Below are 25560 nucleotides of genomic sequence, written 5' to 3'. Positions count from 1 at the left end.
GCTTGGTTTATACAATGGAATATTTCTCAGCCATAAAAAAAGAATAAAATTTTACTATTTGCAACAACATGGATGGACCTAGAGGGTATTATGCTAAGTGAAATAAGTCAGAGAAAGACAAATACCATATAATTTCACTTACACTTAAAGAACAAAATAAACTAACAAACAAAACAGAAACAGACCCACAGATACAGAGAACAAACTGATGGTTGCCAGATGGGAAGGAGGTTGGGAGGCTGGGTGAAAAGGTGAAGGGATTAAGAAGTACAAACTGGTAGTTAAAAAATAGTCATGGGGATGTAAAGTACAGCGTAGGGAATACAGTCAATAATATTGCAATAAATATGTATGGTGTCAGATGATGGGTACTAGATTTATAGAGGGGACACTCTGTAAGTTATATAAATGTCTAACCACAATGCTGCACACATGAAACTAATATAAAATAGTATTGAATGTCCACTGTAATTGAGTAAAAAATTAAAATAAATTTTTGAAAAAGAATAAATAAATATCAGCCTTCAGAGCTAATTAGTTCACCTGGTGTCACCCTGGAGGGAGGTCACAGAATAGCTAAGTTTATATTTATCACTAAGGAAGAAAGATCCTTAATATTCATCTTTCCTTACTTTCAGCTTCATTAGGAAAAGTCTATGTAGAAAGGGACACAGTTTCAATGTTTATTTTCACAGCCTCTTTCCTCTCAGAAGCACAGACACTTCTGAGCTGTTAATACATCCATGTTATGACATTCGGGCAAGAAGTAAAAAAAACCTCACTGTTCCATTTTACAATCTTAAAAATGAAGGTTTGAAGGTAATAGAGTAGAGAACCATAAGCAAAGCTGCACATCTTCTACCACTAAATTTCTGTCTCATGTTAAAAGCCTTTACAATTATCAGCACCAAATTCAGATTTCTATTATTAATATTATATATTTGGAGGGTATTATATTCTGATTAGCTGTAATTACAGTATTCTAAATTGAGCTAAATATAAGGCAAAGGCAACACAGGTACCTTTGAAATAAGCATAACGTTTGTGGCTTTAAGATTGATGATTTCTATCCTTGGTGGGGTGGTACTCAACTGTTCGTTTGATTTTAAAAGACCTTGCCCTACACTCAAGTTGCCACTGACCCATTGAACCGGATATGCAATCCACTGTAAAATATATTATTCATTTTAAGGACCACTAGGAAAAAAGAAGCCCCACCACTAAACTAGGACATGTTTTCATATCACCAGTCGTTTTAAGACTCACCCTGATTTCAAGGATGCTAAAAGGTGGGGAAATGTACGTCTTGAAATCAATAAAATACAGCATATGAAAACTGTGGCTCTTGTAATAAAGATGAATTAAAAGGAATATTGTTTTGAGAAATTTAAACCATGCCCTTGAGTATTCAAATGTGCTAAGGACACAGCAGAGGTTAGGAGTCAGTCCTTGATACAGTCACCTTTCAGGGTGCTTGTAACAACTTAGACAAGTCCCTAAACTTTTTCATAGTAAAGTGAAGGCTCCTGAGGCCTCCATTTGAACTTGAAGACAATAGCCCCGAAATTCCGTTACAAGGCTCTGAGGCTGCCGAGTTATTCCCCCCCCCCCTTGAGGTGCCAATTGCTATGACCTGACGTTGCACCATCAGAGGTGTGCTATGGCATGAAAGTGCACAGCCTGCCACCCCCAACAGCTCCTTGCCTCTCCTGGTCAGTACAACCCTGGCATTTGTACTGAGGGCCTTGGAGCAGAACACGCATGAAGCAGTTTTTCCCCCTTCGAAAGGGATGAAAAGAAAATTCCAAGGAAGGAGTCAAGTCAGAGAAAGACATGTATATAAGTATGCGGAATTTTCCTTCCTGAGCAATGCTGGCTAGCTCAGCACTGAGAGTGAAGCCTTACAAACAACAACAAAAAGTCAACACACAGCAATGCGTGGCAGAAGAAAGAGCTTCCATTGTCTTCCCAGCGTGAGGCCAGCTGTCTCCGTTCTAAGGCTCCATCTGAATAACCGCTTTCAGGAGAACGAGCAGAGCGTCTCTTTCCTCCAGTTAAACTACATCCAAACAATGTCACACTTGTTGGAACACAAACATTCATAAGACACTGGGAAAACTCCCTTTCTGATTCTCCTGCTTGGTGAGAATATCTATAATCTGTTCTTCTGTGCTTGTCTATTTCTAGTGACTTCAGATACGTTTGTTTGGTAACTAGAACCGCCCTTGTGCTAAACATAAAAGTACATGTTCTTCCAACATTCATATTCCACAAACTCTCCGATGGGGTGAAAGTCCCAAGGTCAAATTTCAAAGCCATCGAATTAGGATCATAAACAGACATGCATTCATATTTGCTTACATGCGTTCTTATTATATTTCTACATGACTTCTATTGAGAAGAGTTCTCCTATAAATCCAGGGTCATAAAACACTGGCTACGAGCTGTCATTTTTATAAGGAGGATGCTTTGTGAAAGAAAAAAAACCAAACCCGAAAGAATTTAAAATACAATATTCTTTCCTTCAAACATACAACCAGGCAGGCACCTTTCCCACCCCTTCCAATGTGCATCCCTGAGAGGAAAAGGGCTTACGTGTTCAGGTTTCTCCTGTTCCTTTTTGTCTGTCTGCAGAAACTGACAGTTGTCTCTCGCCAGCTTCTGGACCAGTTCAATCCGTCCGATGTCATCTCTCTCCTGAAGCTTGCACATCACCCCCGCCTTGAGAGTTGGAGAAAAAGCGAAGATATACTTAAATCCACAGTCCCAGGACATGACACCGCTGCAAAGTTCACCTTACAATAAGCTCATCTTCTCCGTCGCCTGGACTAAATCATGGTCTTGGTAAAATGTTGGGCCTTTCCAAAATGGAAATTGTATTATTTTAATCTAAGCCTGCCACACCAAAAGTCTCAAAGTTGAGCTCATTTATCAGTCTGCATTAAGAGAGCGAAGGGCAGAGCCAACTAAATCATTTGCTACTAACGTGTGCTTCTGATATGCCACTATTTGTTTCTGACAGCCTGTTTCCTGTTACATAAGCAAAGCCTAACAAGAGGTTAAAAACTCATGGGAAAGTTAGCCAGGAACCACTCCGGCAAAAAGGGTGAAGTGATACAGAGTACTAAAAATAACAGTACACAACCTCCTAATTTTTTTGCTCCACCAGATCATTCCATGTACAAATACACAGTTAACAAGATCACGAGACTCCCCCCCCCCCCCCCCCCCCCGCCACACACTACTGGAAAGTTACTATGGGCATTATTAGTAAAACACCTCCAATGTTACAATGAAATATGGTGGAAAAGTTTATTAAAAATAAGCTGGAAAAAAAAAGCTTAAAATTTCATCAGGGTTTGGAAATGATCCAAGAAACATATTTTTTTATTATGTCAAAGTACCCAAGTCATAATAATATGAAGGAGTAGAATCTAGGACTTTGATTAGGAAAAAAAAATGTTCGTTATAACACACAACTTATGAACTATTTTTGCTCAAATTCTTTCAAAAATGGTTCATGCTGACATATTAGGACATGAGCTAATAAAGAAATCTAAAGTTACTCTTGGCAGGAATAGTCAAAACTATGGAATTTTTGTTTTACCTAATACAACCTACAGGATTTAAATGAACTCAGCAAAATGACCAAATATGGAGAAGAGGCCAGAAGTGATCACAGCTTCATGGTCTTAATGCTTTGTGCTAAAGATACCCATTTTGTTGAGTGGGCATCAGAGAAATGGGACCATAGATGCAAAGCAGTGACTAAATCTTTATTCCCAGGGGCAAGGACATCTCTTTATCTGGCAGTTTCTCCAACAAGTAGGAAGGAAACAAAAAAATCTGTGAAGTGGCCCAAATCACCGATTTTCAGAGGGCAGAAAGTAGAATTCCTCCACCCAAGTCAGAGATTTATTTTTACATCCCTCATAAGAGGTCTTCCAGTTCATTTCCAAGGTTTCTTTGGACAGGAATCTCAGTTTATCTTAAGACAGCCTGTGTACTGTTGAAAAGCCAGAATTGTTGGAAAGTCCCTTATCACACTAGACAAAACTCTGAAACCACTGAACTTCAAAGCAACTAAAACTATGTCTATTTCTTATTCAATATAACAATCTTTCAAATATTTACATACCCATAGTTATGATATCCTCTTTTTGGAATTCCCCTTATATATCTCCCTAGCTCTCTATTTTATTTATTCATTCGTTTGTTCATTCATTTATTCACTCGCTCAACAGATTTTATTTGAGCAACAATCATGTGACAAGATCTCCCATAGGTTTTGGGGATACAGTAGTGAACAACAACAAAGTCCCCATGTCCTTGAGCTTACATTTAATAGGGGATTTGGATTATATAATGTACAGATATGAATTATCAGATGGTAATATATGATAGAAAGAAAAATAAAGCAGGGTGAAGGGTCAGAGAAATGATTGGAAGTGTTATTCAGATAGGAAGGTTAGGGACAGATTCTTGACTAATATGACATATGAGTAGAGAGCTAAAGGAAGCGAGGAAGGGTGTTCTGGCAGAGGAACAAGAGTGTGAGGTCCCTGGCGCTTGGTGTACTTGGCATGTTCAAGGAAGAGCAAAGAGAACAGCATGACTGGAGCCGAGTAAGGGGGAGGGATTAGTGGGACTGGTCAGAAAGGTGATGCAGGACCCGATCACGTAGCTTCCTTACAGACTGTGTAAGATGTTTAGATTCTCTTTCTGACAAATGAGGATCCTTTCGCGAAGGTTTTGAACATAGGACTGGCGTAATCTGACCTACATTTTAACAGGATCACTCCGTCTTCTGGGTTGAGATAACAATGTTGGGTGGGGAGAAGGAGTTGAAGTTAGAAGACCAATCAGGAGCCTGGACTTCAGACAACAAATGGCTTAGAGCTGGTGGTAGTGGTAGAGATGGTGAGAAGTGGTTAGAGTGTGGATATTTTTCAAAGGTCGGGACAGCAGATTGTTTTGTCTCCAAGATGTTTGGCCTGAGCAACTGGAAACGTAGGATTGTCATTTACTGAGATTGGGAGGATGGAGGAAGGAAGTCTGGGAAGGAATATGCCTATGAGATATCCAAGTGGAGTTGCTAGGTTGGCATTCTGGATGTTTGGGGGGCGGGGCAAGGGGGAAGTTCAGGCCAGAGATAGAAATTTGGGAGTCATCATTGTGTAGATGGTATTTAAAACCAGAGGAATGAGTGAGGTTATCCATGGAGTGCTACAAATAGAGAATAGGGGAAATCCAAGAACTGAGTCTCGGGTTTAGATATTGGGAAGATGAGGAGTAATCAGAAAAGGAGGCTCAGGAGTAGTTCTGGGAGGAGAACCTGATGAGTGAGGAAGGAGGTGCTTCAAGGAGGAGGGAGGGGAAACTGTATCAAATGCTCCTGAAATATCAAATGAGATGGATTCAACATAATTGACACTGATCTTGACAAAAGTAATTGGTGACTCTGAACATAGTATTTTTTTTGTTTTGTTTTGGGGGAAAAAAAGGGTAGGGAAAAAGCCTTCTTAGCTTAGGTTCAACACGGAATGAGTGACCACTCTTCTAAGGAGTTTTGTCACAAGAAATGGGGCACTAGCTAAAGAGCGATGCTTGTTGAAGGGAGTTTTGCTTGTTTGAATGCGTAAGCTGAGGGGTGTTCCAGCATATTTATCTTCATTAGAAATCATCCACTATGGAGGGAAATGTGCTGATACAGGAGGGAGAGCGGGCACTTCTAGGAGTAATGTCCCTGAGTAGGAAAGAGCGCATAAAGATCTACTCTCAGAGAGAAACAGGAATAGATTTCACTCGCTGTAAAAGGTGAGAAGGTTAAGTACAGGGGCAAATATGCAGGTAGGTTGTATATCTGGTGGTAGAACCATGTGGTAACTCTTTTCTGAAGGCGTCTATTTCCCAGAAAAATGAGAAGTCAAGTTATTAGCTCAGTGTAAGGACTGTGCGAAGATGCTGGAAGTATGAGAGAAGAAGGCTTGTCATAGTCATTTCAGTTGCAAGGGGTGGCAAGCTTTGTTTGTAAAGAGCCAGCGTGTAAAATTCTAGGCTTTGTGGGCCATGTGGTCTCTGGTGCATCTACTCTGCAGTTTTAGCGCAAAAGCAGCAAGAGACAATACGCAAACGAAAGAGCACAGCTGTGTTCCAGTAATACTTCATTTACAAAAGCAGGCAGTAGGCGCCAAAAGAAAAAGGAGTTTGTCAGCTCCTGCCCTGAGAGAAGAGGAAACTTCACGAGGAAAGTAGAATAAAATTGCCTGCTTGATTTTATTTTTAGATCCTTTTATAGTCCTAGCCATCCTCCTTGCTTTATTTTTGTTTGTCAGGGTTTTAACAGAGCCCATGACCTGAGATAATGCTAAATATGTGGGCCAGTCTTGAAGATGCTTTTTAAATCATCAGTAGAGAGAAAAAGAGGTTCCGTGGTGTTACATTTCCTCCTTGAAACTAAGAAGGCAAGGAAACTGTTCAGGGAAATTTCTACACAAAAATGGTTGGCATTCTTTAAGTGTTCTGACACTTAGAGGAATAAGTTTCTGTTATCTAGAATATTCATGTATGCTGACCATCTAGGGTTTCTTCTCTCTCCATCCATGTCATCCTCACAGTGTTTAATATACTGTCCTGCTAGTGAAGACAGGATGTTAATGACCCTGGGGCCTCAGGACCTGCTCCATGGCTGTTTGCTCAGTCAGTAGTGTGATGGATTAGTCCTAGTCTCTCTCTGCTCCCCAGTGTGGCATCCTGTGGCCTACAGGGCATGTGTGGGACTGGGGACAGGCAGGGATGGTCCACAGGGGTACAGCGCCATGGAGCTAACTGATCAGGCAGGTGGGAATGAGGCTGTTACCTCTTCTCAAGCACAGGCTCCAAAGCTAACCTCCCCTAGACACCGATATGGGCAGGGCCTTTCCTTCTGCCTGTGGGTCCCACATACGTTTTTTTAAAAAACAGATAATATCATCAGCAATAAAAGGGTGGGACTGAGTAGAGGAAAGGAAAGAGAATTTGACTTGTTTCTTTGGTTTCCATGTAAATGTGAGTTTTTAAGAAATTCTAAATACTCTTTGTATCATATGTTTAGGATTCTAAATACAGACTTTTCTTTCTTGAGGAAATACATTTTTATTAGAACCAGATATGTGTGTACACACATTAGGTATTTTAAACCTAAAATGCTATGACTTTTAAAAATGGGTTTCAGGTTGACTTCATTATTATTTCATATTTATAACTAAGTCATCTTATAATTAAAAAAATAATACTGTCTTTGTTTTCTAGTTTCCCCATAGTTCTTCAACACATTTTCACAAGTTAATCAATTCTAAGCAATCCTTACATAACAATGATCAAAAAAAGCTTTCAAGGAAGGTTATGAGTGCTTCTTCATTCTCTGGAGAATTTAAGCCCAGAGAGAGACCCACATATCCTAGATAGTTATAAGACACTCCTCCTTGGAAGCACCTCACTAAACCAGATGTTTTCAGGGGGTCCCTGTCAAAGCTCTGTAATTCAGTGATTTGATTAAAAACACCTATGGATTTATTAATATAGCTTAGGAGCTTTGTTATGGCAAGAGAAGCAAGATAACTAACAGCTCTCAGTCTAGACTTTCACATTCCTGGACTACTTAATTTACTGATGTGAAATTAATTATAAACAGTTTACCTTGCTAGGCCAGAAAAAAAAAGATTAATGTGTAAGAATCAGAAGAGTTATTTGAGAGCCTTATCTTAAGGTCTGCGTTCAAAAAAAAAATCTCTGTAATGTATAATTAAAGCTATTCATATGATTTTCAGTATTTGAGATGAGAAATGTTATAACTGTAAATGAAAAAGTCTGTTTCCTTTATAAATGGAACCATAAAAATGTTGGGTTCATTTATCAGTGGTAAAATGAAACTTGGACAGGATTCCCTTAGGAAACGCGACAAGGATAATAAATGAACAACCTTTATGGCAAAAGGTGAAAGAACACAGTTCTATGAATGAAACGTTTTCTGCATTATTGCAACTTTAAAAATCACTCTTCCTAAAACGCTTTGAAAAAACACTCTGCAAAAACTGCTATCAAGGGAAGGAAAACCATCCTTCCCTTGAATGAAAACATCCACTTTTCATGAAAGCACTTTTGCAATGACAGAATGCTATTCAATACAAATTCAGGGGATTCGAATAAATTCTTACTGATTGCTACATAATCTTTAAAAATTAATTCTTGAATAGAAATTCATACAATAATTTTTTTGCTACTTTAAAGAGAAAATCCGAATAACAATAAAACACTGATGGGTTGGGATAATAGTTATTATCATCATTATTTTGTTTTTAGAGTAGCAAACATTCATTTCCTCAAATTTCTTAAGAGAAAGGAAGAAAACTAAGAAAAATTTTTTCCTGGTTGGGATAGAAAAATATACCCTTTGATAACTGGGGAAGGATCAAGGAGCGGTCACAGTGAAATTGCATATGATGGAAAGTGTGATGGTAAAAGCAGGTTTCCTAACTAATGCCCAGGACATTACTAGTACAGGCCTCAAAGTAAGCAGGGGCCTCACAAAGCCTTAGAAATCATTCACTGACTCCCAGCCCCTTACTGTGCAGGTGAGGTAATGCAAGTTCAGGGAGCTTCATTCCTCTGGTCCTCCTCCTTTGTGGAGTTACTGTTAATACATGACGCTGTACATCAGAGACAGCCGTCCTATACAAACCCTAGGTGATGCTGCACCCTTTAGAGCATGCTGGCGGCAGGCAGGGAGGCAGAAACCATAGTCACATGGACTTTAATATGGCGATCTCCCTCAAATACTTTCTCACTCTACTATACTTACATAATTTTCTCTTCTGATGAAACTACATTATATGTTGACATAATTGACAAAGTAAAGGGTTCATTCATTACATATATTTGATTCCTTGAACTTTCAGACTAAATTAGGGAGGTCGTCAATATTTTCTCTTGTTTTGACCTGAGAGAAATTGCAGCTCAGGTCTGTATATGTTATTGACCATACTGCTAAGCAGGGCAGCAAAGCTGACAAATAATAAAGTAAAATAAAAGAGAGGATAAGAAAACTCTAATATAGTCTAACGAAGGATTTAAAAGGGTCATGTGTTTCCTAGGATAGCTATCACAGGCTTAAATAAGAGCTTTCTTCAGTCTATGAAAAAAAAGTCACACTTTGGCTACTGATAAATTAATCATCAAATGTGTCAATTAATTTGTATAATTAACAATTATCATCGCTTAATGTTCAAGTGATTGACTCCAATGGGGGGTAGGAGACAATGAAAATCATGATTGAATCCAGTGGCCAACGGCCACCTGAATAAAAGTGAGTTTCCAAAGTTCAACACGTTATAAATTACTCATTGAAGGTCTTCTAGAACCCTTAAACTAGAACCTGGCAAAAAGTCTATACGTTTTGATGAAGTGTCTTTAATCCTTAGTCCTATATGAAGAGTTGTAACGAGTGAAAGAGTAGAGAGTGTTGTAGGTATGTGAAGATACCATAATGGTAGACAGAGTACCACTGCAGCCCGGCCAGGCTACACACCTTAAATATTCAAGCCAAAAAGCCATGTGATAGATGGTCATAAGGATAATGGCAACTCACAGAGGCTAACATTTTTTGAGTACCATGTGCTAGGCGGTGATCTAATTGCTTTACAAATACTCATTTAATCTTCAACACAAGCCAATCATCACCCCCATTTTACAGAGGTTTAGTCAGAAAGGCAGTTTAGTACAGTGATGCAAAAAGCAAGGATGTCAGAGCCAGACTGCCGTGGCTTGATTCCTGGCCTCACCACTTACCAGCTCATCTGTAAAGTGGTGGTAATTACATTGTCTGCCTCACAAGGTTTGTTGTGAGGTTTAAATACGTTAATAAAAACAAAGAGCTTAGAAGAGTGCCAGGTGCATAGGAATAAGTGTGAACTCTCGATACCATTCCAGAAAAGGATTGCAGGGCACAGAAGAGTACAGTAACTCGCCCCAGGTTGCTGTGACACCCAGGCAGGCTGGCCCTGGGGGCAGCGCCCTTAAACTTCATGTGTTTAAGTGTACGAACTGCCTAATGTGTACGAACCTCTCACATGCCAGGATGGCAGGCATTTTTAATGTTTTATTTCACACTCATGACAACTTTATAATTTATCCACTTTACAGAGAAGAAAACCAAGCATGCTAATCACTGCATAGCACGGTGGGGATACGTCAGTGACTAGGACACAGATGCGACCCTACAGAACTTCCAGGTTTAGAGACACTACAGGCAGCAGCTATGAGGAAGAAGGGCTGGGATGCAAATCACCTCTGCATGAGCTCTTCCATCTGCCCACATGTCACTCCATTAGAACAGGGAGTTTCATAGGCAGGAAAGGTTTTTTAGTGAGAAAAGGAAGACAGGACCTCATAGATCAGGGCTGAACTAGAGTTTTCTGGTAGGTGGGGAGCCTGTGTACAAGGTTGAGTCTCTCTGGGGTGAGTCACTGTGACTGTCTTAACTCTTCACATAGCCAAAGTTTTCAAAAGCCTAGGGGAATATTTTTTTTTCCATAGTGACATACGAGTATGTCATCCCTCATGGAGAAGCAATGAAAAACCAATTTCCTCTTAACTTGTTTAAAATATGCTTTGGAGTGAAGATTGCAATAGTGTGAAATACTCACCATAGAGTCTGGCAGATAGGTGCTCAATTACATGTGTATACCTCAAACATCCAATTAATAAAAGTACACATATGTATACACTCATGAGCACACACATACATCTATTTCTAATTCTGCCTAGGTATCTGATGGGGAAACTCTGACAGTTTTCTTTAAGCTCACCTTACATAACTTGAACTACTGACGATTCTACCCAGAGCATTCGTATAGACGGACCTGCAGAATCAAACCAATAAAACTGGCGCTTCTCCTGTGGGGGCAGATCAAGCTTTCTCAGACACATTAGAGGAGGTGACAGCTGCCTGCCTTCCTACGCAGCCTAACCAAGCCTATAACGCTCATAATTATGCCTCCTAGTGAACTTAACTCATGGCTTTCAAACCTAAACAGAGTCTGTTCCTGATCTAATTATCAATTCACCACCTTCAACTGGCTTCATGATTTCATTCCTCTGTACATCCTGTGCGATTAAGTCACTATTGCTGAAAAAAAATCATTAATATCTTGAAGAGCAAGGTCTGGGTAACCTTGGGAGATACATGAAGAAATAAAATTGCATTAAAACAGACTTTTGCCCACAGAATAAGTTCAAAAGAGATAAAGAATAACAATTTAAATTTAGAAACATCTGTCCCACTAATAACTTAATGACTGAAGAAAATTTCCAGAAAAGAATCCCTTCCCAGATTTGCTGGGAAGTCTGAAGTGCAATTTCTGGATGAACTTGTGTATTGCAGCATTTTGAATATTACTATAGCAAGACAATTCCAAACAATTCTTTATATGAACTTATGAAAATATTACAGGGCCGGCTGAGTGGCGCGATGGTTAAGAGCTGGCTTGGGACACCAGAGGGCCCCAGTTCAGATCCCACATATGAGGGCCAGTGACACTGCCCTCTACAGCTAAGATGCTGAACAACAGCTCAACCTGGAGCTGGGCTGCCAGGTGATGGGGTAGGCTGCAGCCCCTACTGCAGTGCGTTGCCATGGGCTACCGTGTGTAGCCAGCAGCCAGCGTGAGCGGCCAGCAGCCGCAGTGAGCGGCCGTCCAGAAGCCAGCGACTGATCTGCCTCACCCGGGAAGAGCGCAATGATGGTGCCAACTTGGGCCAGTGAAGCAACGTCCTCCACAACTAGACTGAAGAACAAAAGGACAGCAACTTGTCTGTTCCCCTTCCTCCAATTCCCCAGCACTGTTCCCATCCCCCAATTCCCCACTAAAAATCTTCAAAAAAAAAAAAAGAAAATATTACAAACTGTGCAATCTTGACTGAAAAGCTCATGAGATTATTCTGAACGGTTTTAGAACTCTAAAGGTCAAGTGCAATGGACCAAGCAAACTAAGAGTCCTTTTTTCAGCTTTATTAAAGTGTACTTTCATGTACAAAAGATTGCACCTAGTTAATGTATGCACCTTGATGAGTTTGGACACACGTGATGCCGTGATACCGTCACCACAATCCTTAAATGCCATTTCCTATGCAAGATCTAGGAGAACGGAGCAGCACTGCGCATGCAGTGAGGGCTCACAAAAGCGCTCATGTGCTTCCAGTGTTTCTCCCCCGCCGTCTGCCTGAGTGTGGAGTCTGTCTGATTCTTCTACCTGGGTAGACTGGCCCATTGCTCTTTACATACCACAATCGATTTCCACGGAGTAGACTCACCTGGACCCACTCCTTTCTTTTTTAACACACTAAGGACAGGGCATTTAAATTGTTCAAATGCGTGTTCCCAGGGCTTAAACCATTGAAATCAACTTTCATACTGTGTTTCTTTCAAAATTTATAACAAATTCGCTATCTATTTTTGTGAACTGAAATTTTCAGGAAATACTCACCAAAGACCCTAGTAGCGCTTGAGCGTGTGATACCTCTGGAAATACTCCCCCTTAATGTATAGACGGTCCCCAATGTGTTAATATGCATAATAAGGTGTGGAATAAAATCCAATGGCTTATTTATTCTACATGCTTTTCTTTGTAATCCTCACCACTGTCCTATCAGGTAGATTTATCGATGAGTAATCTAAAACTCAAAAAGGTTGAGAAATCGGCTTAAGGGAACTAGATATTTAGCTATGTCACATATGTTATAGCCGGGTGTCAAGGAGGATGGACTTCTGAGGAGTTGAATTATTAGGGACTTGCAAAAGAATGTCACCTGTGCTGCATCTCTCACTGCTGTTCCCACTAAGAATCTTTAAAAGCTCTGCATTTACATAAAGTTAACATTTGATAGCACTGGGTGTCCAAGTTTTTATGCTGCTGTAGTATTTGCAGGTAAGGTGCTACCAAAATCCCATTCATGCCAGGAAGTAGACACTGGGGGGTGGCACAGAACCCCTGGCAGGTGTGGCATGACACCAATCCGCCTGGCCAAGCCCCAGCCGTCATGCTGTCAGCTAGCTGAGTCTCCTCTGCCATCTCGGGGGGCGGGGGGGGGATGGTCTTCCCTAAGACTGGTCTCTCCTGGTTCACCACTTACTTTCCTTGCTTTTTTCTGAGGAGTAGAGTTTGTCTCCCTATCTGTCCCTCCTGCATGAATCAAATTATGAATGTGATTATCAATTTAGGACCTTTCTTGTGAAAGGTCTCTTTATCAAAAACAAGTACTTTATTCCCATAATATGACTATTTTACAGAGCGTAAGAGGCAAAACCTATATCAAACCTGCACTATCTCATCTTTCCAACAGACAAGAAGGGTGCCCTCAGGGACTGTCACAGGACTTATCATACCTGAGAATCTGGAACCCCTTCAGCATCTGTCACAGTTACGTGTTTGTCACTGTTTTCTTCATCTTGTTCAATTGCTTAAATTAAAAAAAAAAAGAGCACTATTAAACAAATGTAGCATCATAAAAAACTGTTTCAGATCTTTTTCTTTCAGAGAGCAATTCGACAGGAAAAAATAATATTATGCAGATTCACAAAATGTAAATATTGGTAGTATCTTTTTATTACTAGGACGAAAAATTTAACTAACAGCACTGGGCACTTTTCATGTACATCATCTCATTTATTAAAATCAATGGCAATGCAAAACTGACCTTATTCCCCTTGTCACCAAAGCCTATCAAGACATCATCATGTCAGTTTTGCGCTTCACCCAAAGGGGAGTTGGGGTACAGATGAAGGTGTCTATCAAGTTCATGTGAGAATGTCATTTTTCTTACTGTGATTTTTTTTTGGGCTAATCGTTTAGTGTTATATAAGAAGCATATTTTATATGTGGATTGCTCAGTGCATTGCTACCACAGAATTCTGAGCTGTGGAGTCTTGAAATCACCTCTTCTGCCACATTCCCCCAGCATCTCCTTGTCCAAGTCCTTGTCTCCCTTTCCATCCGGTGCAACGACCTCATGACACAAAAGCCCTTGATTTCAGCTTCTCCCTAATACAGTCGTACAGCTTGGGCACAGCTGCTGAACTCATCAATCTCAAACACTATCACAATAAGTGCCATGCTTTGGCCTACGTAGCTTATCTTATCAAGTTAGAACTCTCTGTTCATCAGTGAACCTTGAACTCTCTAGCTTCCTCCTAATCTCCAACTTCACACTGATACTCAACATCAAAACATAGTGTACACAACTCTGACTCAAGCACAGTGATTTCATTATTTTTCTCTATACAGCTGGCTCTTTCATCTTAACAAATGTTAACTGAGTACCTACCACGTGCCGGGCACTGGAGTTATTCTTGTGAACAGAGAATAAATCCCTGATCTCATGAAGTACACATACTAGCTGGGGAGTTAACCAAAGAATAACAACTATTGCCACAACGAATAGCAACAATAATAACAATTTTTAAAATAAAATGGAATTAAAGATCATGAGAAACGAGGAAATGACAGAAAACCAAGTGGGGGAGGCCATTTTGGAGAGGCGGTGATATTTGGAGAAGTGATATTTGGGCTGAGACCTGTAGGTTGTGATGGAGCCACCCATGGCAGGTGAGAGTGATATGAGACAGGCCTCGGGAGAAAGCATAGACCGTGGTCAATTCAGATTTTAGCCTAAGAGCATAGGGAAGCACTAAGGAATTCAAATCGGGAATTGCATGATTTGATGTATACACATATACTTTCAAAAGTTCTTTTTGCCTTTTTTTGTGGAGAACAGACTTAAGAGAGTCAAGACGGGAAGCAGGGAGACCAGGTGACTTGCTCTTGTCTTGGCGAGAGATGACGTTGGCTCGCCCCAGGGAAGCGGCAATGAGCTGAAGAAACATGAAGGATTTCAGCTGTGTTTTTAGACAATGTGGACTCAGTGTGCCAGTGAATTGAATATGGGGCCGGGGGTTGAGGTGAGGAGGGAGAAGAAGCAATTAAGGATGAGCCCTGCTCCGTAGACTGAGTTCTTGCTCGTCTTCATATCATTTATTCTTTTTGCCCTCTCCATGTAAAGCAGACCAGAAACATACCAACCTTGTGGGTAGTGAGGTCACCCACTGTACTTTTGAATTCGGTTTGCATTGTTTTGTGTACTTTTAAATACTATGCTTTCTGCTCTGTATTTTTAAAAATATAATTTCATGTACCTTCTACTTTTGTATGCCTTTCCTCCTGCTGTGTGGTGCTAATTGTGGAGCCCACCTAAAGGCCGTGCATACAATGTGAGCTCTGTAACAACTAACGGGATAATAATTCCTCCCCAAGGGGCCTAAATGGCACGACTTGACTACACCTACTTATATAGCTACGCCTTTCATAACTATTTATGAAAAAAGTGGGGGGGAGGGAAATTCTGTTAAACTCCATTGGTAACTAGGATAACTCCTACCAGCTGAGCATCTAAAGGCAAGGCAGGAACGGCGGAAGTGGGCAGAAGCTTTTCTTCTATTTTCAGCAAAAAGTTCCATTCATGCTGTTCAAAGGGGGTCCCCTGTTGCTACTGTTGCCCGGTTAGGAGAAAATTTAAGACTAAAGAAAAACACTAATGTTTTCTTGGAAAAATAAGGGGTGAATGCAAAGGAAAAAATAAAATATAGAATAACATCCTAAATTTCATTTAAAAATGCAATGGGCTGGAGAAGTAAGGAACTCCACTTAACTAATTGAAATAATATAAGAAGTCCTTCCTCATCCTGTAATGGGGAGTAATATTTTTTTGGCGGGGGAGCAATTTGATACTATACCAGTGTGGGGCAACTTCACCCACAGGAGGTACCAACAATACCTTGGCACTTAATTTATGCTTTATTTGAATGTTTGCTCTTCAAATTTTTAGTTTCGATGATAATTAAGAAAATTAAATTTTGGAATATTTTGCCTACTAAATTCATGTGTTTGTTTTTAAAACTACAACGTTCTGGGGGTAGATGCATTTCCTTTTCTTACTTTATGATACTATGAAATAGGACATGCAAGATAATGAATAACAATTTCAGGATTGAGAATTAGCACTATGTTGTTGAGATTTAGGCAAAATTCTTAAGACATCTAAACAGAATAACAGGAGGAAGAGATTAGCACAAAAGCACACTTAGGATAAAAATTCAGTCCTATATTTCTAGCTTCTCCCCAACAACAGTGCTACATTTTCTGTCACATCTTTGAAGACCCCAGTATTTGCTGTCCTGCATTACACTTTGGTTACCCTAGCAAAAAATTAGAAACACAAGCAAATTAAGGGCCGTGGCAAGGGAACTCAGCAATCCATCTCACCCAGAATAATGGAGAGACTCTCAAAGTTCTGTCAGACTCTGAATCTCAGCACCCTGCTGACGAAGAAAAAAGCATAGTCTCTTTCAACGCATAGATAACGTGATTTTCTTGGAAATACTGAAAAAACTATGATTCCAAAATTGCATTTTAGCCAGTGGTTCATATATACCAGTTGGGAACAAAAACTTACTTATACTGGACTTTCAAGGATTTATGACACCCCCAAGAAGTCTCATGTAAGTAAATATATAGTGATTCACCAGAAAAGGGAGTGCTCTATGACCCTTTAATACAAGGACCTCAAGGAACAAATAGGGAGGCAATTTCTCTCTTCATGCCTCCTAGAGGTGTGGCTCATCTGGTGAGAGGAGGAGGAAGCAGTGATTTAGATTTCTACCTTTATTTTTCTTTTATCTGCTCAGAATAAGAGTAGGTTAGGGGAAATTTCCTATGCAAATATTGATTCTGGGACAGTTCCCTCCAGCGCAAGCAACACATACACAGGAATGACAGCTCCTGGGACGAGGGAGGCACAGAGCCTCACTCACTGCCAACACAAACCATCCTCTTATCTCTCAACACACAGTGTCTAAAAGCAAGAAAGGGCCTTTGAAAACAACTTACCACAACAAAAGTCACAAGCACAAGATCAAAAGCATATTTTGAATAGTGAACATGACAGCCCACGTGAGAACTAAGAATATATATGGATTCATTAGCACTAATTCACATAGAATACTTAGTTTAAATGTATCTGTTTGTAAGTTAGCCTGGAGCAATTCAAGAGGACCTCCTGCTGACAGCCTCCAAGGGTTGTAGGGCTTACATGGTATCACTTTCTGCCTTGGGGACAACAGGTATTCTCTCCCCACTACTTACTAGGATGGTGGCTAACAAAACTCTCCTAATAACTTCACTAATATTGTTAAAACACAAAGGGGATCGACGTCCTTTCAAGATTATGCTTATTTAATTTCTGCTGATCAATTCTGTAAAGATAAGAGCAACGCTAACATATTAAACACACAATGATCATAATGCATTAAGTGACTATAGTTGAGAGTGTTCTTTAAAAATCAACCAAAGTGGGCGGCCAGTTAGCTCAGGTGGTTAGAGCACAGGCTCATAACACTAAGGTTGCCGGTTTGATCCCTGAATGGGCCGCTGAGCTGTGCCCCCACCTCCCACAAGTAGATTGAAACAACTACTTGACTGGGAGCTGATGGGCCCTGGAAAAACGCCCTCCACTTCTAGATTGAAACAATTCCTTAGCGTGGAGCTGATGGGTCCTGGAAAAACATTCTGTTCCCCAACAAACTTTCTTAAAAAAAAAAAAAAAATCAACCAAAGTATTTTTTTTTTAATTTACAAACCAACCAAAAATTTAACTACAGACAGAAAGTTAGCACTTGGAGTCTCAATGTGAGATATTGGCAATATATAATAGTTAAAGAAAAGAATCTGTTGAGTACTTTGCCAAGAATTAAAGTTTTGGCAATAATATAATCTTTCACCTGTGTGGCATTCTACAGAGAGAAAGCTCTTTCATAAAGGGTCCCATATGATGTTCACACAACCTGAAGAGCTGGACAGGTAAAACCAGCCCCACTGGATAGAAGAGGCCAAGCAGCGTGTCCTAGTCCTCCATATAAAATCTATTTGTCTGTGGCAGCTCAAGTCAGCCCGGGTCAAGGATGGAGCCTGCAGTGCTGGTGAAACAGCTTAGTGCACCTCCATTCACGTGGACCAGCGTTTCTTTTCATTTCTTTTCTTTAATGAAATAGAACAGAATAGGAAAGAAATGTAAGGATCAAAGTGCATCCCAACTAGTCAAGTTTTCTTCACCAATGTGGATGAGCTGTGTACCAGGACAGGCTTTTTTGTGTGTTCTGTGGGTTGTGGACGTAAAAATGTTAGGAAAACATAGAGGTGTTTCCAGGCCACAGGAGGCAGAGCCCAGTCCCTCATTATCTAAATAACCAGCTATTTTTTTGTACCATTCCTGGAGTGGGGCCATAATATTTATTTTAGGAGGCCCCTCAGTGACACTCCATCCACATCCAGCAAGCAGTACCTCCCCTGGGGGATGGCATGGAAACACGCTTGCGGCAAGAAATGCTGATAGAGTATATTTAATTTTGGTTACCAGTAATATAATCACAAATGATTCAAAATGCTCAACTTTTTTCTATTCTTAAAAAAAAAAAAAAGGAAAAAAATCAGTTGTAACTTCTACCTCATCCTTGTATTTTTTTTTTAATGTTAAAAGTTGAACAATAGTGGTTGGTATTCACCATTAAGACGTGTCATATAGTATTATAATCTGGCCCATCCAGTGCCATTCGAACTTCTCTTTGGAAGCTCACCAGTGGCCGCTTTATCTCTGTCCCAACAATCTTTTCTCAGCCCCGATCTGTTCAGCCTGTCAGCTGAACTTGAGACTGTTGTTTTAAAACCCTCTTTTCTTGGTCCTTATCATCCTTTGAACCCTCTAAAAATGCAAGTTTCCCGCAGGCTCTCTTCTCTCTGTGCCTCTTTTCTGGATGATCTTATCTGTTCCTATGGTTTCGACTTTCACCATTATGCAGGTTATTCCCACATCGGTGCCTCCATCTCTTCCCTCTTCCCTAAGTTCTAGGACGACATCTCCAGTTACACACTGAATATTTTCATTTTGCAGACCATCACATATCTGCTGTGTATGAGCGGCTATGATAAGTGCAGCGGTGCAACCTCTGGGCTGAAGAAGGAGTCCTCTGTGTAATAGGGTGTGAGGAAACCAAGGTCTGAAAGCACAGACCACCTTCATTATATCCCATAAGCCTCTTCATCCTCCTGGGGTCTGTGTTTTAGTTTAGATCACCACCAGGCATCTTCGCGTTCTTCTTTTTCCTCAGTCCTCACATCAGTCTTTCACTAAATCCTGTCACTTCTAGCTCTGAAATATTTCCACCCTTCTTCCTCCGAGCCATGACATTGGCTCATGACCTCACTGTCCTGGCTGATGACCTCACCACCTCTCTCTCACCTGGGCCTGCCACAGCTTCCAAGCCATCCTCTCCCTCAATCCATTCTCCACACAGCTGCCCGAGTTCCCCTTCCAAAGGCGAGTCTGATCACGCCATCCCCCCGGTTCCTTTAGAATCCTGCCGCTCCCCACTTAGGGAATGTGAGTTGCACACAGAAAGTTCAATACCAGGTCAGGCTCCAGGACCCACCCGCAGCCACCCTGATTCAGCGCGAATTAGCCCAGGGGTGCGCAAGCTGTGCACCTTCACACCTGTGATTCCCGTTTCAGTAATCAGCACTGGCCAACGTCCAGGCTGGAGTCTCAACCTGGCCTGGGCCATAGGGTCTCAGGTTCTATCCCAGCTATACCTTCCTTGATTCATTTCATATGGAAATCTGAGTTAAATGAGATCATATATCTGTTAGCCCACAATAGATGTTTAATCCCAAGTCATGTTTCAGGACAGGTATCTGGTTGGCCTTCTCCTCAATCAGATTCCTACTGCTGTTACGATTACCTTCATTTTACAGATGAGAAAACTGAGGCCAAGAAATGCTCAATGGCTTACCCAGAATTGCACAGGAAGTCAGTGGAGGAGGGAGCGAGGTACTCAGGTCTTAGCCTTTATCTGTTCTAACATGCTATGGAAATTTAAATTGTCTAAACTGAATGGAACAGGAGTGAGACTGAAAACACAGAAAACAGGAGGTTTATTGCACACAGTCTAAGTAAGAACGGACTTGAATTTCCTCCTAGGAATTCAGACTCTTTGAAAATTAGGGCCATAATGACTTAACTCATTTTTAAGTGTTCCTTTCCCCTCTCTCGCCATGCCTCACAACCCAAGGGTTTATAGAGAGCAAATAACCAGTGTTTACGGCACAAAAGAAATGTACTACTTTTATTAACATTTGAATATAGGTGTGCTGATGTTCTGAAAATTCACAGCACCCAGACAACATAAAAACCCACAGTGAGGAGGCTAAAATCAGGGGTAGCTGGAAAACTGCCATCTCCCCAATCACATACTTCCCGCTCTGCACGCTCGCTGGAGGCAGCTCAGGCCACTGAGAGGGCTCTGTGCAGCCTCTCTGCCGCCTGGCTGGCTGTCTGGCTTGTCCCTGCCCAAGGCAGAAAGGATTCCATTTGAGTCCTCTGTCCTTGTCTTGTAGCAGAGACCCTCCAAACTTCCTTTCTTCCCACTTCTTGATAGGTTTTCGCAGTGTTGTTTTTTTTCTTTTTTTGAGTTAACAGTTAACACATGTCCAGTCAATGGAAAAGTTATTCAACAGAGAAAAATGATATAATGTCGCCAGAGCAAACTATGTCCTGTACCAAATCCTTTAATTAGACCCTAAATATTTGCTTGGTACGCCAGACTTAGAAAGAGCTCAACAGTACTTGATCCCAGGAGCCCATGTGGTTGCCCTTCTCATGAAGAAACATGAAAAACCAAAACAAAAAACAAGCCATGTTTCCTTTTAATGCAAAGACAGCTTGTATAGGATGTGACTAAAATAAAACCTCAATTGAAAAAATCAAGTTAACCTTAGGTACAATTGTTCTTCGACATTTTTACTGAGAAACAGAAAAACTTCAGTTTTTTAAGTGTATTTTTAGGATGTGTGTTCTGCTGACAGGACAGGTTCAATCTGTTATAATCACACAGTAAAAAATACAAGAAGCGATGATGCTCAGACACTGCAAGATGTTCATTTTAAAAGATCCTAGTGTACTCTGTTACCACTCTCTTTTATATAATTTCTCTCAGGAATTAAAAATTTTAAAGAATTTTAGGTCAAGGGGTAAAAGAAAAGTGATTTCTGAGCCACATTATTGCCAACATGAGGCTACATGCTTTATGCCATCTCGCTTACCCCCCCCCCACCCCGGCAAGTCCCCGGCCCCCACCAAGCCCCAGAGGCATGCGCCTTCAGCTCCATTTCACAGAAGAAAGAAATGAGCCTCTGGAAGCCACTGAGTCATAGCGCGTGGCTAAGGCAGAGCTGAACCTGAGTCTGTTCATTTTCTTTTCACAGTTACACAAATCTGCCTCCGGGACTATAAACCAGAAAACACAACAGGTCAGATCTACACTGACACCCTTGTTTAGTAAGGTTTTATGATAGACAAGCATCTACATTTTAAAAATAACATTACCAGTTTCTGCCTCTCATATGATGCTCATAAGGCTTTTTGTTCCTGAACTGTCAGTAATGCTACTGCTACATCTTCCCATTGACATGACAGTGGAATTCTAAACCATACAGAGGAGCCACCAAGAATTCCCCAAGAGGCCTTCTGTTTGATGATATTATACAAGCGAAGTATTGGTCTGACTAATTAATCAATCCATCACTCAATCAATCAATCAATCAATGGGGGGGATGGGAGGAGGCAGCCCAAGAGGAGGCCAGGAAAGATTTGAAAATTTTCCTTAACCTTCATCTAAATCTAACCTGCTAGAATTTGAAGCAATTTTCTTTTATTACACATTCGGGAAACTATGGCATCATTCCTATAATATTTCTAGTATATGACCTTCGTAAAATTACATCAACTCACTGAGTTTCAACATCATTACCTGCAAAACGGGTAATGATAAGAACCACTGCTCCACAGGATGGGTGCATGGAAGAAAGGATGGCGATAAGGTGCTTAATCAAGGGGAGCTGCTTTATAACTATAAAACACGGTAGTGTGCTTTTTACTTTTCATCTTCATCTGTGGACAGGAGCTTGTTTCTAACGAGAGTCACCTACTATTGCAGGAGAGTGGAAGAAATGTAAACACAAGTCATTAATATTTGTCTTCAACATCCAAGGTAGAATATTGTAGCAAGACAACAGGCTTGAAAGGGCAAGTCTGTAGAGAAATGTTCCTTTCCTTAGCCCATCCAGAACCAGCTCTGGATGTCAGATCTCTGCTCCTTCTCTCCGGGGGGGAGGGGGGCTAGGTCACAGGTTTGCTCCCCTCAAGGAGGCAGTCAGGATGTAATGTGTAATGGGCTGACGCCATGTTGCTCCGAGTGGACAGTGGGAGGAAAAGGGTAAAGAGACAGCAGAGATGGAAGGTAAGACTGTGGGCCTGACCTTCCCAGGTTGGGCTTGGGCTCTGAAAGGGTGAGGGCTGGTAGATGGTGGAGGGCACAGTGAGGACAGGAGGGCAGGTTTGCACACAGGTCGAGCCTTAGCAGACAGAGAAGACTGCCTCAGAGTCTGCCCTCAGCCCCACGTGGGGGCCAGCATGCCCACAGTGGGTCAGCAGTGGGCATAGTGTAATGCTAGGGACAGGACAGGGTGCAGAGCTCATGTTCCCCGAGCTGCGCGTCTTCCCCAGGATGGGGTGTTTGCGAAGGCGCCTACCCTCACAAAGAGCCAGCAGCAAGAGGGAGCACGTGGCTGGGAAGTGCTGAGGTTTGCAGCCCCAGCAAGAGGCAATATGGGATGGGGCAGCCAGGAAGGCCCAGAGACCGACCCAGCCAAGATGGGCCTCTGACCGCCCCTGCAAATCCCACGGGAGCAGCAGCGACAACGGAGAGACCGGAGGAGCCTAGGGGCACCATGGGGTTCCAACAACCTTACAGGCCAGGAACCCAGCGGTCCAAAAGGGAGGATTTAAACTAGGCAGGAGCAACAATCTGAACAGACCATTTATCACAAAAAGAGTTCAAATGAGAAACAGTTAAAGTACAGACCGCTGGCAGTAGGTAGCAGCTTGTGAGGACTATAGCATGGTTGTCAAAAATAACACAGCAATTTCCCATCCACATTGCAGTGTAGTGAATAACTTTGAGAGCCTGTTACATGACCATTTTTGAGTATCAATGTAAGTGCTTTAATGGCTCATAAAACAAAATAATCTCATAAGATTGTCAGATAACAAAACTAAGCCAAAATATATTTGGGGGAAAAACCAGCATTGGCTATTGGCCCAAACTATTTTTCACATCCAACCCGAAGGCTCTGAGCCATATTTCCTCTCACAAAAGTAAAAAGTACACGGATTTTGAATTTTCACAGAAAATAGACAAAATACAGGTTATGTTATCTATCTGGGTTTCTTCTTGAAATATCAAGGTAATAAAAAACTGCACCAGAGCAGGCCCCAGGAAAACGCACTTTGAGTATCCTGAACAACACAAAGAAATGTGACCTTTTGATGAGACTGTCCAATTGGTTACAAAATTAGCCCTGAAATTCGTTGACTCATTCAGGCCTAATGTTACTGGCAAAATGAAGCAAGTTCAGTCACTTGGATTTACATACAAATGCTAAGCCTGAATTCTATGCAGTGATGATGCTGAGGTGACTGGAGGTGGGAGGTGCCCAGTAGCCAAGCCCACAGTCTAGGTATGCTGCCCAACACCACGGCCTGGTGATGGGAGTCTGCCCTTTCCCTGGTATATACACCACTCCCTGGGGACCACAGGCTGCGGAAAAATGCCCCTCCCCCATGCTCCACTCCATCCACTGTCAGCAGGAGGCATCCTTGGCCAGGGCTTAGGGACAATCTCCAATTTCCCTTAATGCCTCCCACCTGAAGAGTGGGGAAGTTTGCTTTCTTACTAATCTGTGATAAATTTGCATTTGCTGTATAAGACCCCCTCAGGCAGGGGAGAAGGATCTGTACTCACCTCCACCTTCAGAACTAGGATTTAGAGATGGGCCTTTTAAACATATGAAAACAAAACTAAAAATGAAAATGAAGAAAATAAGAACATATATAAGATGGCAATTCTATCTGTCATACTTTGTTCTCTAGTATAGAGTGCGGGGGAATGGGCAACATTTCTAAAAACTATCATCTATTCCTAAGGATATAAAGATATCCTTATATAAAGGTTACTCAATCTCAAATTTCTCAGTCATTTTTCTATCAGAAAACACTAACATGATAAGGTGTAAACCTCCTCGATTGATCTGAATAAGTCTTAAAGTGAATGCTTCATTTTTATTAAATGTTTGAATTTTCAACAGATAGAAGTTAGGCACTTATTGACAAAAAGAGAGCCAGAAAAGCCCTAGTCTATTGACTAGGGATCTGCCCACAATTTACAAGGATACGGCTTTGGTTCAGGTGCACTGATGTGAAGCCAGGGTTAAATATACTTCCCTTTAAACCAGTGCAATCCACTGCCACCAAAATGTCTTCCTGGTAAGTTTAGCATAGAAACTTTAGTGAGAATGTTTGTTTGCTCCTGAATCTGCCCACCAAACAAAACTTGGTAAAATTCTCTCCATTTTATAAAGCTTTTACTGCCAATGACATGAGAGCTTTAATTCTGTTATTTCGGTTATTTCTCATGGCACTACCATGAGAAAATCTCCATTCAGGTGGAGAAACACTGAAAAGTTAGGCAGTTGTCCAATGAGTTAGCAGCAAACATATGAATAACATTTGGATTCCCTCTACCATGCTTGGTTCACTGGACCAACACAGACTTTGGAATGTGTCTGTGAAATCATGGCATCTAAATCACCCCGGGGTGAAGTATGGTTAAAAATTCAGATGCGGGGGCACCATCCACACTTAATTGGTGGGGGAGGGAGGCAGGGCAGGGATTAGCACTGTTAACCAGTGCTGCAGGTAACTGCTATGAAAATTCAATCTAAAGACCACTGTTTTAGAAAAACAAAATTTTACTTGGTTAAGGAGGAATTCTGATGTAGCTTTTTAGAAAGAAACTTTTAAAAAAGTTATCTATCCATCTCCGTTTCATAATCTCCACACAAAAACACTTAATGTCAAAAAATACTGTTGAAGCAGAAGTTGTACAATACAAGTTTTCACTGACTCCAAGGTCAAAAATTCTATCACCGATCTCATTCCAAAAACAGATGGCAATCAGTGTATGCAGTAGCAAAATAAAGTGTTTTTATAACCTATCTGAAAAATGCAAATAGCTAGAACCATAGTTTGTTTGGCCACTTCCAAGGAAAATGTCTGATTTAGAAATTCTTAGATGGTAATCATTTATGTGTTTTGACAGTGGAAGGAATAGTATATGACATAAATTTCACTTTTCTCGTAACAGCATCGCTTACGCTGGCAAAAGTCAGCTGAATCAAATCACATGCCTTGCACTGCATACTACGCAGCATTACTTACTTATATCCACACACATTCATGCGTGTTCATGTCATTTTCAGTTTTATAGAGAACAGTTCCGTTTTCATGGCTGTTTATACAATTAGA

General features: G+C 41.1%; 1 protein-coding gene across 2 annotated transcripts in view; it reads right to left on the bottom strand.

Annotated features, from left to right (window-relative positions):
- RAPGEF5 (Rap guanine nucleotide exchange factor 5) overlaps positions 1-25560 on the bottom strand; it is a 216990-nt gene that overhangs the window by 96367 nt on the left and 95063 nt on the right. For both annotated transcript variants that reach the window (XM_019652001.1, XM_019652002.1), the window contains exons 8-9: positions 13421-13494; positions 2596-2721 (exon numbers count right to left, since the gene is read on the bottom strand). In XM_019652001.1, the coding sequence (XP_019507546.1) occupies positions 2596-2721; positions 13421-13494 (200 nt within the window). The remainder of the gene's footprint in view (positions 1-2595; positions 2722-13420; positions 13495-25560) is intronic.

The sequence above is a fragment of the Hipposideros armiger genome, unplaced genomic scaffold (assembly GCF_001890085.2).
Source record: "Hipposideros armiger isolate ML-2016 unplaced genomic scaffold, ASM189008v1 scaffold_171, whole genome shotgun sequence".
NCBI classification, from domain to species: Eukaryota; Metazoa; Chordata; class Mammalia; order Chiroptera; family Hipposideridae; genus Hipposideros; species Hipposideros armiger.
Note: the sequence above shows the minus strand (reverse complement) of the source record. Positions and strands in the feature narration are given on the sequence as shown.